Source organism: Microcaecilia unicolor, chromosome 13, assembly GCF_901765095.1.
Source record: "Microcaecilia unicolor chromosome 13, aMicUni1.1, whole genome shotgun sequence".
In the NCBI taxonomy this organism is placed as follows: Eukaryota; Metazoa; Chordata; class Amphibia; order Gymnophiona; family Siphonopidae; genus Microcaecilia; species Microcaecilia unicolor.
This window is the reverse complement of record NC_044043.1, coordinates 96,357,937-96,371,216: the sequence shown is the minus strand read 5'-3', so window position 1 is coordinate 96,371,216 and position 13,280 is coordinate 96,357,937. Positions and strand designations below refer to the sequence as shown.

At 45.5% G+C, this 13,280-nt stretch overlaps 1 protein-coding gene across 6 annotated transcripts in view; it reads left to right on the top strand.

The window, feature by feature from the left end:
• LOC115456599 (zinc finger and BTB domain-containing protein 40-like) overlaps positions 1–13,280 on the top strand; it is a 66,377-nt gene that overhangs the window by 41,208 nt on the left and 11,889 nt on the right. For all 6 annotated transcript variants that reach the window (XR_003939892.1, XM_030185801.1, XM_030185796.1 and 3 more), the window contains 4 exons: positions 4,656–5,126; positions 6,885–7,091; positions 9,358–9,522; positions 9,709–9,923. Coding sequence is in view for 5 of the 6 variants with exons in the window: in XM_030185801.1 (XP_030041661.1) it covers positions 4,656–5,126; positions 6,885–7,091; positions 9,358–9,522; positions 9,709–9,923 (1,058 nt within the window). In the remaining variant the exon portion in view is untranslated. The remainder of the gene's footprint in view (positions 1–4,655; positions 5,127–6,884; positions 7,092–9,357; positions 9,523–9,708; positions 9,924–13,280) is intronic.

Here is a 13,280-nt window from a genome sequence, read left to right as displayed (position 1 = left end):
GGAGATCTTGAAGAGGTTATGCAGTAATCCAGTGTACATTATGATGGGACATATTTCTGAAATTACAGATAGGCACTTAACCTATTTTTGAGCATAAGTGGACTTAACTTCCTTCTGCCGTTGCAGGGCAGTACAGGTCATGGACCCTTTCAGTAGCCCTCCTTTGAATTAACACTGAAACTAAGGAACATTTTGTCATTGAGTGTCATTACAGCTGCAACACTAAAGGGTTTTTTTTTTCTTTTGTACATAAAGCCAGGTTTACTCATAAGTATATAAGTATTGCCATACTGGGAAAGACCAAAGGTCCATCAAGCCCAGCATTCTGTTTCCAACAGTGGCCAATCCAGATCACAAATACCTGGCAAGATCTCAAAAAGTACAAAACATTTTATACTGCTTATCCCAGAAATAGTGGATTTTCCTCAAGTCCATTAAATAACGGTCTATGGACTTTTCCTTTAGGAAGCCGTCCAAACCTTTTTAAAACTCTTTTAAGCTAACCGCCTTTACCACATTCTTTACCACTCATAGGAAACAGTTTTTATAAAATTGCGTGATTATGTCTGTGTTTAAAATATGTGCACGGAAAGCGTGTGCCTGCTTTTGTGTGTTTTGCTCATAGGAATGCCTGGGGCGTACTTTGAGAGGAGCGGAGGCGGAGTTGCAGTATTCACATAGGATGTGTGTGTGTACATGCACACTGCGACACCAACTTCAGAGCAGGTGTAAATGCATGTGTTGGCATTTGCAGAATGTTGGGACTGGATCTGGGAGCCTTATTGTATCAAAGTTCAGAGGCACCTATGTTAGTTTTATAAAATAATCTTAACGTAGGCACCTTTTTGGAGTTCTTGCCTTCGGGCACTAAAATGGGCAACTTTGATAAGTTTTTCCTTAGATAAATAGGTGGAAATACACATTTCAAAAACTGTCTGCACCCCGATATGGGAGATAGTGGTGCACTACTTTTCCCTGTGGAACCAGTGCTGGAAGTTTCCACACATGTTGGGGAAAACCTTTCAGACCTTTTCTGCAGCTTTCAAAGAATTGTTCCAATAGGCCATTTGCCACCAGAAGACATCACCCAGGGCCTCCAATTGCCGTGGTAGACTATGGTCAAAGTAGCTGCCACAGTCCTTGAATCTCTCTTCCTAAAACAAATAAGAGAAAAATTTTCTTAGCATGTAATTCAACTCTAGAATTCGTTGCCAGAGAATGTGGTTAAGGCGGTTAGCTTAGCAGAGTTTAAGAAAGGTTTGGACGGCTTCCTGAAGGAAAAGGCCATAGAATGTTATTAAATGGACGTAGGGAAAAATCCACTATTCCTGGGACAAGCAGTACAAAACGCTTTGCTCCGTGGATCTTGTCGGGTGATTGTGACCTGGATTGGCCACTGTCGGAGACAGGGTGCTGGGCTAGATGGACCTTTGGTCTGTCCCAGTGTGGTGATTCTTATGTCTTCCCTCACCCCCACCCTCTATCTAGTGTGGTCTTGGGCTTGTTTGAAAGGTAGCAGCAGCGCAGTGTCCTCAGCTGTGTCCATCTCTTCTGTTGCCCAAGGCTTGAGTGTCACACTTTGGCAAAAGCGTTCCTACCTTTGTTCTGTATTTGTCCGACTTTCCCTTAGGATTTTTGCTCTATCCACTGTCCTATTGAATTTTGTAGTTCCTTTCATTTTCTAATGAAACCTTTTGTGCCGAAAGCTGCCAGTTAGTCATTGCAGTGTAGCAAATCTAAATAAACCAGACCACTGTGGTGTACCACACAGGTCGAAACGTGACACAGCAGAGTGGAAGGTGTGGCCTGTGATGGTGTGCTGCTGTTGCTGCTGCTTCTTCCTACAGCCAAGTTGTATGGAGGGTGAGGAGATGGGGGTGGGGAAGGTGGAGTAAGTAAGGGGGGTGAAGGGGGGGGTTCTTAAGGGTGAACGAAAGGGAAAGAGAGAATGAGTGAGGGGATAGGGAAAATAATGGATCAAGAGGTGGTGTAAGAATTGGGAGGGTGGTTTGTGAGTGAAGGGGATAGGAGGGAGCAAGATGAATGAGGTCAGAGGGGGGGACACAGGTACCTTAGTGAAATCGGAAAGCACCCTGAGCTCAAATGAGCTCACTCCTTAGAGATTTACATTGACCTCCAGTAGTATGCTATTTATTTTAAAATTCATACTCTTTCTTAGTATTGAATGGGATTGTTTTCCGTGTATTTACTACTACTACTTATCATTTCTATAGCGCTACAAGGCATACGCAGCGCTGTACACCATATACAAAAGACAGTCCCTGCTCAAAGAGCTTACAATCTAGATAAGACGGGTAGACAGAACAATTAAGGGTAAGGAAATAAAGAGGTGAGGATACAGGACAGGGCAAGTGAGTTAGGAGTCAAAAGCAGTGGTAAAGAGGTGAGTTTTGAGTTTGGACTTGAAAACGGCCAAAGACGGGGCTAGACGTATAGGCTCGGGAAGTCTATTCCAGGCGTGAGGTGCAGCGAGATAAAAGGAACGGAGTCTGGAATTAGCAGTAGAGGAGAAAGGGACAGATAGGAGAGATTTATCTGCAGAACGGAGTACTCGAGGGGGGACGTAGGGGGAGGCAAGAGTGGAGAGGTACTGGGGAGCGGCAGAGTGAATGCACTTATAGGTCAAAAGGAGAAGTTTGAATTAAATTTCTATTTAATAGAAAGTCTGTCCAGTACCATAAGTTCCAACTTAGAAAGAAATTACTGTGTCGCTGGGGTGTGGGAGGCTCAAAGAGAGAAAAACAGGAGAGCTCCTTTTCTGTTGTCCCCCCCCAGTTCATGAAAAGTACTCCCTTTGGAGGTCAGACCAGTAAAGGATTATTAGGTTTTAAGGTAAAAAAAAAAAAGCTGAAGGCCTGGTATTGAGGTTAGAAATGTAGCTTAGTTGCTGCCCTTGTCTGAACTTAGATAAGCCTGTTCTTAGAAAGCTTTACGCACAGTTTTCCAGCTTGTGCCTGAGAATTTACCCTTGACCTTCTGCAGAAAACCAGAGTCTGTGATGTCACTTCTTTCGTGTGGCTTTGGTGATGAGTGTTAATAGACTGATTCCCCGTATTAGGCGATAGAAGGGATTGGCTGCAGATTGTGCAGGATGCGTTCACTTTCCTTTGGATTAACCAGTGAAGGCTGCGCATGATGAATCTTAAGTCTTTTGAGTGTAAACCTTCTGTCTAACTATATAATCAGTCTTCAGAAGGAAATGTTTTTGAAGCAGGTCTGGGTTTTGCCTTGTATAGTCCCCAAAGTCCATCTCCCTGTGTCAGCATCTGCAAACTATGCAAACTGACATGCAGGAGCTCTTCCCACCTTTCCTTCCGTGTATCTGGAGGTGTAGTCGTGACAGTTCCTTCCAGAAGCAAATTCCACTTTCCCACTTTGTATATGTATCATTTCCTTCATACTCAGCTCTATGGTAAACTATAGAAAACTAGTAAAAGAGGCCCGTTTCTAACAGGAAACGGGCGCTAGCAAGGTTCCAGGGCCCCCTCCCTCCCTCCCTCCCTCCCTCCTCCGAGTTCCAGGCCCCCCTCCCTCCATCCTCCGAGTTCCAAGCCCCCCCTACCTCCCTCCCTCCGTCCTCCGAGTCCCAAGCCCCCCTACCTGCCTCCCTCCCTCTCCTCCCAGGACCCACCCCTCCGCCTCACCCACACACCCCCTCTTTCCTCCTCCCACCCTCATTTCCTGTTTGCAGAAGGGCGGGACCAGAGGAACAGCTGAAAGAGAAGCAAAGGCAGTGTGAAGCGGCGTCCGTGCGTGCCGGACTTCACTGTTGCCAGCAGAGCAGGAGGTAAAACGTTTTAAACAGCTGGCACGTACGAAGGGCTGGGGCACCCGCACACGTCCTGCTTGCACTCGGAGCCCAGAGAGAGAGAGGGAGGTGCTGGATGGCGGAAATCGGAGGAGGGGGCGCGGAAATCGGAGGAGGGGGGGCGTGGGGCAGTCGGACTTGAGTGGGCCCGTGGAACTCGGATGGCCGGGAGTGGAGGGAGGGAGGTAGGGGGTCATGGAGATTGGGGGGGGGGGGGATTGTTTACTCACCTCCGGTGGCTGCTGCTGGGTTCCCTTCCCTCTCACTTCCCATTGGTCCGCCTTGTGACGCCATCCCCAGGGCGGACCAATGGGAACTGTGTTATGAACCCAGGCAGCCAGACGACGGTGCAAATTATTATATAGGATCATTAGCATCTGCAGCTTATTAGGTGTATCTTTAGTGTTATTCTAACATTGTATTATATATCTGGTATTTGAATTCCAGCACTGTTAAATGTGTGTATTTTTGATACTGTTTCACGGTAGTTCTATTATTAGGTTTCAATTTACTGTTTTCAAGTTTATCTCATTTATTGTATTTATTATTATTTATTGCATTTGTATCCCACATTTTCCCACCTTATTATTATTAATGTTTATTATTTATGTTTATTCTTGGTTATTTTACTATTGTTATGCTGTTAATAAAGTAGTAAGTTTTTTTTATGTTAAACTGTACCTGTTGTACTCTGCCTAGGGTGAATCTCTTCATAAAGGCTGTTAAAAATCCCAATAAATAAATAATCATTGATTTTTATGCACCTGTCCAGAGCAGGTTTATCTTCACCTCTTATTTCCAATGAATTTTTTTTTTTCTCTGCCAGGAATTCTTACTGAGGGAACCGGGGAGGTGAAAGGCATTAAGAAATGGAAAGTGAACAACAAGTTACAGGTCGAATGGCTGGATAAAGGAGAAAACTGTAAACCAGAGCCATCAGGAAAGGAAGAGGAGAAGGTGGTGGAAGCAGAAGCATCAAGTGAGAGAAAAAAGAAGATACCTCAGCCAAAGCAAGAAAAGGTCACCCCTGTGTCCTCCAGAAAGAGCTACGTCTGTAAATCCTGCGGCAAGAGCTTCCACTTCCGCTGCCGACTGGAGGTGCACGCGAAACGCTGCAGGATGGCTCGGGAGACCTCCTTGGAGTGTGTGGACTGCAACGAGCTGAAACCGTCCAAGAAAGAGCTGGAGAAGCACCAGCAGCAAGTCCACGGCTACTCCGGCGGCAGCTCCAGAGGGAAGAAACGCAGACTACTGGTCACCTGCGACATCTGTGGCAAGGAGTTTGCCCATCCATCAGGTAACGTTACATCACTTGGAGAGGGGGGAGATGGCCACAGAGTTTGAGTTGAGGGTTTAGGGCTCATGCCTCAGGAAACTTTCAGCTTTGTACCATCCTCAGTTATCTTCCATGACACTACTGCACCACCCTTACATTAAACTCAACAATGATAGTTATCCTAATATCACACATGCTAGAAGAAATCCTTTAAAAATGCCGACATGGTCATCACAATTTTTTTTTTTTAAGTTTTCAATCATTATTTTTAACAAAACAAGAAAACATAGCAAAATTAATATATGGATATGTGGGGTAGCTACGTGGGGCCACGGGGGGCTTGGGCCCCCGTAGATTTGACCCCCCTCCCACCCCGCCGCCGTGGGCTACCTTTGCTGGTGGGGGACCCCAACCCCCGCCAGCCGAGGTCGTCTTCCGGCGCAAGACTTCGTTCTGTTTCTGAGTCTGACGTCCTGCACGTTGTGCGTGCAGGACGTCAGACTCACAGAAACAGAACGAAGCCTTGCAGATCAGCCAGTGGCCGCGTTGCTGGCTGATCTGCCAGGCTTCGTTCTGTTTCTGTGATACAACGTGCAGGACGTCAGACTCGGAAGAAGAGGACCTCGGCTGGTGGGGATTGGGGTCCCCTGCCAGCAAAGGTAGGCGGCGGCGGGGGGTGGGGGGCTAAAATGTGCCCCCTCACCTCGGGCTCTGGACCCCCCCTTCCCGCCGAAGTCTGGCTACGCCCCTGATGGATATACTGGACAATTCTTAAAAATTATATCGTGAAAGCTCATCAAATTACAGACATACAACAGTCTAGTGACTTCCATTTACAAATCTTTGTGGAGCAGATGGGAATCTTATGCTGCAGCACTTTCAGATTAAATATACTCAGTTCCACCCTAAATTTGCAATGATATCAGAATTATTTTTCTGTTAGTTAATAGTAAGCATAAGGGCTATTGAGATCAAGGACTCAAAAAGATGTCTGTTATTTTTTGAAGTGCAACAGGAAGAACTAATGAGTTCCATACAAGTAACTTTAATGATAATATCGATATCACAATTCTCTCCAAATAATCTGCAGGACACTTATAATTAAGAAGAGTCCGAGTGCCAACTAAGTTATTACATACAGAAATGATTTATTATCACCTTTTTGATCTTAAACTTTTTTTTGTTTATACTTACATAATGAGGGAAACTTCCAAAAGCTGTTTACCCGGGTTTATGGCAATTTTCAGATAACCATAAATCTCCCTGCAGGTTAAGGCATTTGCTTGACTGTTTTTTTTTAATTTTGTGGCTGTTGGCATCTGTTGTTTTGCATTGATTGCAGCTGTTCTTTGTATCTGTTGTCTTAAGCGACTGCCTAGTTTGCCTGATGGTTAGGCCGGCTCTGCAGACGCTCTGTTTCTCCTCCTCTCATCACCTCGTTTGCTCTTTCTTCCTCAAGTCTAGTCCAGGGCCGCAGTCCAGTCAATTTTTCAGGATTTCTCCAATGAATATGCATGAGATTGGAGACAGTGCATGCAAATAAGTTCATGTATATTCATTGTGGAAATCCTGAAAACTGTGGACTGGGTTGAGGACTGATGTTGCCCACCCCTGGTCTAGTCTGTGTCTGTCTGTCTTTTGTTGAGATGCATGGTATAAAGCAGGATTGTTTTATTTATTGGGGGCTATTAAAACTCAGGAAATAGTAACTTTAGGTGTTCTACCTCTCTTTCTATCTGTTTTGGGGTGATGTACCTGCTGGTGACAACCCCTTCTCAGGGATGCAGTATCACAAGCGGACAGAGCACTTTGACGAGAAGCCTTTCTCCTGCTCCGACTGCGGTGCCAAGTTTGCTGCTAATTCCACCCTGAAGAACCACCAGCGCCTGCACACAGGGGAGAGGCCTTACGTATGCAAGCACTGTCACATGACCTTCACGCAGGCTGCGGCACTCGCCTACCACACCAAAAAGAAACACTCTGAAGGTGCGTGGGATGCAAGGTGCAAAGAAAGAGACCTCCCCCGTCTCACTGTCAAACGCAGCTTTGCTCCATATCTTTATGTTGAAGAGCATGTAGAATGACTTGGCTGTTCTCTTAAAAGATCCCCATGACCTAATTAAAGCTTGAGATAAGCTCCATCAGGCCCCATTTGCTGCCTTTTAGGCCAACACAGTTGAAGTGTCTGCATGGATGACTGGGAATCGTGTGGAAACTGCCATATAAAAAGCATCTGTTTAGTGTCTGGTAAAGGTCTAGGGTAGCCTAGGAAGGACCATGTCCCGCAGAAGAGACGATTAGGTGGCAGTTGCTATTTCTCTTCCCAGCCATGAGGCTGACTGGTCCCTGTGTCTCGGCCCTTTCTATAGGCTGCTACTGTGCATTCATTTGTACAGAATGCATATAGTCTTGTCACCTACCATTTAGAAGCTTAGAAACCCAGGACTATTCCCATCCTGAGGCTCCAGTAAGCTACGCAGATGCAAGAGAAACAGAGTAGAGGGAGAGCAGTCTGTGTTGGTCCACCCAAAAAGAAAATGAGCCTTATTAACAGACAAGCCAAAATGGAATTGGGTAGAGGCTGAGAAGCGGTTTCATACATTTATTAGTTAAACCAAAAATGTGTACAGAGTGCTGCATGGTGCTAGACCAAACAAGGAAACCATGACTGAAAGACCTAAATATGAAAGGGTTTTTCATTTATATTAATCGTAATTTCAGGGGGAAGGGGGCAGGAGAGACGGTGGTGGCTAGACATCACCTCCTACTCCTGTCCCCCCCCCCCCCCCATGTGAAACCTGCCCCCAGCCCGCTCACTGCTCTGTACGACTGAAGCAGGCCAAGGCGCTATGAGCACAGCTTTCTCCCAGTTTTTTTCAAGTTATCTTCCCCCTTGCCCCCCCCCCCCAAGCTCCCTAAGAGACGCAGGCTATTAGCAGTCCAGGTTCTATGAAGGCTCCCCCCCCCCCCTCCCAGTAATCCAAGCAGGATCTGGTCTCATAGTTTCATGGTTTGCCTTTGGAGACTTTTTAATGTTCTACGTGTTTACCAGAAATTTACATACAGCTCACCTATATCCGATTACTGTATTACTCTGATGGCGAGCAGCAGAATAAATTGTGCAATTGACCCATCTCCCCTTCTGGGAAGTATTTTACCCTTTTTGTATTGAATTTTATCACTGTATTATGTTTACATTAAGTTTTTTCTATTTATTTTATTTGTAACATTTGTATCCCACATTTTCCCCCCCACTAGCAGGCTCAATGTGGTTTACATATTACCGTAAAGGCGATCGCCAAGTCCGGTGGGGGTAGACAAATACGATTTAAAGTGTAAGGGGAGGGTATTAAAGTACAATAAGGGTCAAAGATAGTAAGGAACATATAATGTCCAATACAATCTAAGGTTTTGTTGTGTTGCAAAGTTGAGGCATTTAAGTTGGGTCAGTTGAGTAGACCTTGCAGAACAGGTAGGTCTTTAATGATCTCCTGAAGTTTAGATGGTCATAGATCGTTTTCATAGTCTTTGGTAATGCATTCCACATTTGTGTGCCTAAATAGGAGAAATTGGATGCATAAGTTGATTTATATCTGAGTCCTATGCAGCTTGGATAATGGAGGTTCAAATAAGTACGTGATGTTATGGTCCTGTTTCTGATCGGAAGATCTATCAAGTCAACCATGTAACCTGGGGTTTCACCATAGATAATCTTGTGGACCAAAGAGCAAATTTTGAAGGTAATACGTTCCTTGATAAGGGAGCCAATGCAGTTTTAATCGGAGAGGTTTGGCGCTTTCTCCTAGTCTGAGTCCTTTATTTCCTTGTCACTTTCAACTCTTGCTGCCACTGCTCTTCTTGGGACTGGTCCAGTTTGTGGTTGGCATTTCACCGATCGTTTTTGCTACTTCAGCTCCACTTAAGGTTTACAGTGAGGTGAAGAGCAGCTTCTGTCAGAGAATAACAATTACTGGTTAAACCATTACAAGTTATTCCGTTCTGTGAAAAACTCTTTGAGACCCAATGTATGAGGTTCCTCCATCCCACTAAGGGACAGGCTGACTGGATGCTGATGGGGGTCTGCAGGGAGGAGTATTTTCTCAGCAAAAGAACACAATACCCTTTCTGACCTTGCTCATGTCAAGCAGTGTGGAGTCCTCGGACCCTGTATAATAGATATGTAGCACTGTAGTGATTCACAAGAAACAGGAAGCCTGCTATACGAAGAAATTTAATGTAATTCTCTTTCCAGGGAAGATGTACGTATGCCAGTACTGCGATGCAGTCTTTGCTCAGTCTATTGAACTCACTCGGCATGTGAGGACTCATACCGGAGACAAGCCCTATGTCTGCCGGGAATGTGGGAAAGGATTCAGCCAGGCCAATGGGCTGTCCATACATCTTCGCACCTTCCACAGTGAGTTCTGTCTTTCTCCAGGCACCCGAGCACCTTCCCACAGGGAGTGAATGACCGGATGCTTTCATTCTGTCCATTTTCCTTTTTTTTTCTGTGATGTCTATTTTGTCACCTCTCCTTTCTGTCCCTGTGGATCTGCACGTACCTGACTGCCTCTCCTCCCTCCCTTCCTCTTCCTATCATCAGATATTGAGGACCCCTATGATTGTCAGAAATGCCGGATGAGTTTTCCCAGCCTGGACGAACATCGCCAGCATATTCAGGAGGTGCACTCCCGAGAATACCACCCCTGTCCCACCTGCGCCAAGATCTTCAGTGCACCCTCGCTGCTGGAGCGTCACATGGTCACGCACGTGGGAGGAAAGCCCTACAATTGCGTGATCTGTGACAAGGCTTATCAGGTAAGTGTAAGAACTTGCTGGCTCAGGGTAATGAGTAGCTATAGACAGGGGAGATGCACAAGTGTCTGAATGGTTCAAACTTGGGAAGTGATAACCTGTGTGGGTGCAGGCAGGGAAGGTGAGTTTCAGCCCTGCGCAGACCGGGAGAAATGTTTACACCGTTGTCTGAATGCTGTATTGTGTACCGCATGTGCTAAGCAGCCACTAAGTGGGTAGAGTAGGAAGCGGAGAACTAGGGTCCAGTGCTCCATGTGATCTCTGGCACCAGTCTAAATTATAAACCACTACTACTACTACTTAGCATTTCTATAGCGCTACAAGGCGTACGCAGCGCTGCACAAACATAGAAGAAAGACAGTCCCTGCTCAAAGAGCTTACAATCTAATAGACAAAAAATAAATAAAGTAAGCAAATCAAATCAATTAATGTGAACGGGAAGGAAGAGAGGAGGGTAGGTGGAGGCGAGTGGTTTCAAGTGGTTACGAGTCAAAAGCAATGTTAAAGAGGTGGGCTTTCAGTCTAGATTTAAAGGTGGCCAAGGATGGGGCAAGACGTAGGGGCTCAGGAAGTTTATTCCAGGCGTAGGGTGCAGCGAGACAGAAGGCGCGAAGTCTGGAGTTGGCAGTAGTGGAGAAGGGAACAGATAAGAAGGATTTATCCATGGAGCGGAGTGCACGGGAAGGGGTGTAGGGAAGGACGAGTGTGGAGAGATACTGGGGAGCAGCAGAGTGAGTACATTTATAGGTTAGTAGAAGAAGTTTGAACAGGATGCGAAAACGGATAGGGAGCCAGTGAAGGGTCTTGAGGAGAGGGGTAGTATGAGTAAAACGACCCTGGCGGAAGATGAGACGGGCAGCAGAGTTTGACTAAGTGGTGACTAAGTGGGAGGCCAGCAAGAAGCAGATTGCAGTAGTCTAAACGAGAGGTGACAAGGGTGTGGATGAGGGTTTTGGTAAAGTGCTCGGAAAGAAAGGGGCGGATTTTATGGATGTTGTAAAGAAAGAAACGACAGGTCTTGGCAATCTGCTGGATATGAGCAGAGAAGGAGAGAGAAGAGTCAAAGATGACCCCAAGGTTTCGAGCTGAGGAGACAGGGAGAATGAGAGAGCCATCAACAGAAATAGAAAATGGGGGGTTTGGGGGGGGGGGGGGAAATGAGAAGCTCGGTTTTGGTCATATTTAATTTCAGGGGGGTTGAGACATCCAGACAGCAATGTCAGACAAGCACGCTGAAACTTTGGTTTGGATGCAAGGTGAGATATCAGGGGTAGAAAGGTAGATTTGGGAGTCATCAGCATAGAGATGGTAGGAAAAGCCATGGGATGAGATTAATGAACCAAGGGAAGAAGTGTAGATAGAAAAGAGGAGGGGACTAAGAACAGAACCCTGAGGTTCGCCGACAGGCAGAGGGATAGAAGTAGAAGAGGATCCACCAGAGTGAACACTAAAGGTGCGGAGGGAGAGGTAGGAAGAGAACCAGGAAAGGACAGAGCCCTGGAATCCAAGTGAGGACAGGGTATCAAGAAGTATGCTGTGATCGACAGTGTCAAAAGCAGTGAAAGATCAAGAAGAATGAGGATGGAATATTGACCTCTGGATTTAGCCAGTGATAGGTCATTGGAGACTTTAGTAAGCGCAGTTTCGGTTAAGTGGAGAGGGCGAAAACCAGATTGTAGTGGGTCAAGGATAGCATGTGAGGAGAGAAAATCAAGGCAGCGGCGGTGAACAGCACGCTCAAGTAATTTGGAGAGAAAAGGAAGGAGGGAGATGGGTCGGTAATTAGAGGGACAAGTAGGGTCGAGTGAAGGCTTAAGGAGAGGTGTGACCACAGCATGTTTAAAGGCAGCAGGGACAGTCGCAGTGGAAAGTGAGAGGTTGAGAATGCGACAGATAAAAGGAATAAGAGCAGGAGAGATGGCATTAAGAAGGTGGGTGGGAATAGGATTAGAGGAACAGGTGGTACATTTTGAGGAAGAAAGGAGAAGTGTAGTTTCCTCAATAGTAACTTCAGGAATACAAACCTAGTAACATAGTAAATGACGATAGATAAAGACCTGTACGGTCCATCCAGTCTGCCCAACAAGATAAACTCATTTTACATGGTATGTGATACTTTATATGTATACCTGAGTTTGATTTGTCCTTGCCTTTCTCAGGACACAGACCGTAGAAGTCTGCCCAGTACTGTTCTTGTGTTAAGTTCTGAAGCTAACGTCAAAGCCCCTTAAAATTTACACTCCAGCCCATCCCTATCCAGTCACGATCAAGGCGTAGACCGTAGAAGTCTGCCCAGCTCCCGTTTTGTTTCCAGTTACCGGCGTCACCACCCAATCTCCACTAAGATTCCACAGAACTATTCCTACCTACTGTGCCTAAATGTAACTTCCTTTTTTTTTTTTTAACTTTATTCTTCAGAAAAGAAAGAAATCATTATAGAGCAAAAAGAAGGCAACAAAAGTGCAGTATTTGGAAAAACAAAATTATAGCATTATCAAGTGCCTCCTTATACACTTATGAGCTCCTCTAGAGACTGATATATAACCATAATATGAATCCCCAGGGGTGGGGGGGGGGGAGGGGAGTCTTATCCAGAGAACTTGTAGTGCTAATTTTGCCATTTATTTACTCAGCTTTTCCAAACTCAAGCTTGTAGCAAATTACATTTACCATCTTTGCTGTTAAATGTAAATGTAACTTTCTTTGAGCTTGAGTTTGGCAAAGTGAGTAGATAAATCTACAAGAATCCTGGTTTCCATTTGCAGGATCTCTTCTCCCAGACTCCACAGAAATGTGTGTTCCTTCCAGCGCTCAAGAAAAAATACTTCAGATCTTGGTAAAACCCAGTAATGTGACGTGGACGGCAGACTTGGAACAGGGATGGCTAGCACAAGAATTTTCACTCGCTCAAGGCATAAAAACGGAGGATCACCCTGAAGACTTTAGGCAAAGGCAGGGCAAGAAAGGGTAGGTGGCCTGCAGGTCAGAAGGTTCAGTCCAACAGATTTGATTGATGAAATCAGGTTTTACCCAGTTAAATTGTCGCTTTTGAAAATATTGGCTCTTTACCTAGCTGAATCTGTGGAGATCAACTTACTACCCTCTCAAATTTATCCAAACAACTTGCGACCCTGGGCAAGTCACTTAACCCCCTCTTGCTGCAAATACCAAAAACACCTTAGATTGAAAGCCCACTAGGGACACAGAAAACACCTGTATTTTATGTGTACAGTGCTGCGTACGTCTGGTAGCGCTATAGAAATGGTTAGTAGTAGTAGTAATAAAGGGGACTGAGTCATGTGTCCTGGGATAGTATTTTTAAATTTAGCCATGCTCCACATTTTGTCCAGAGAAGGGGAA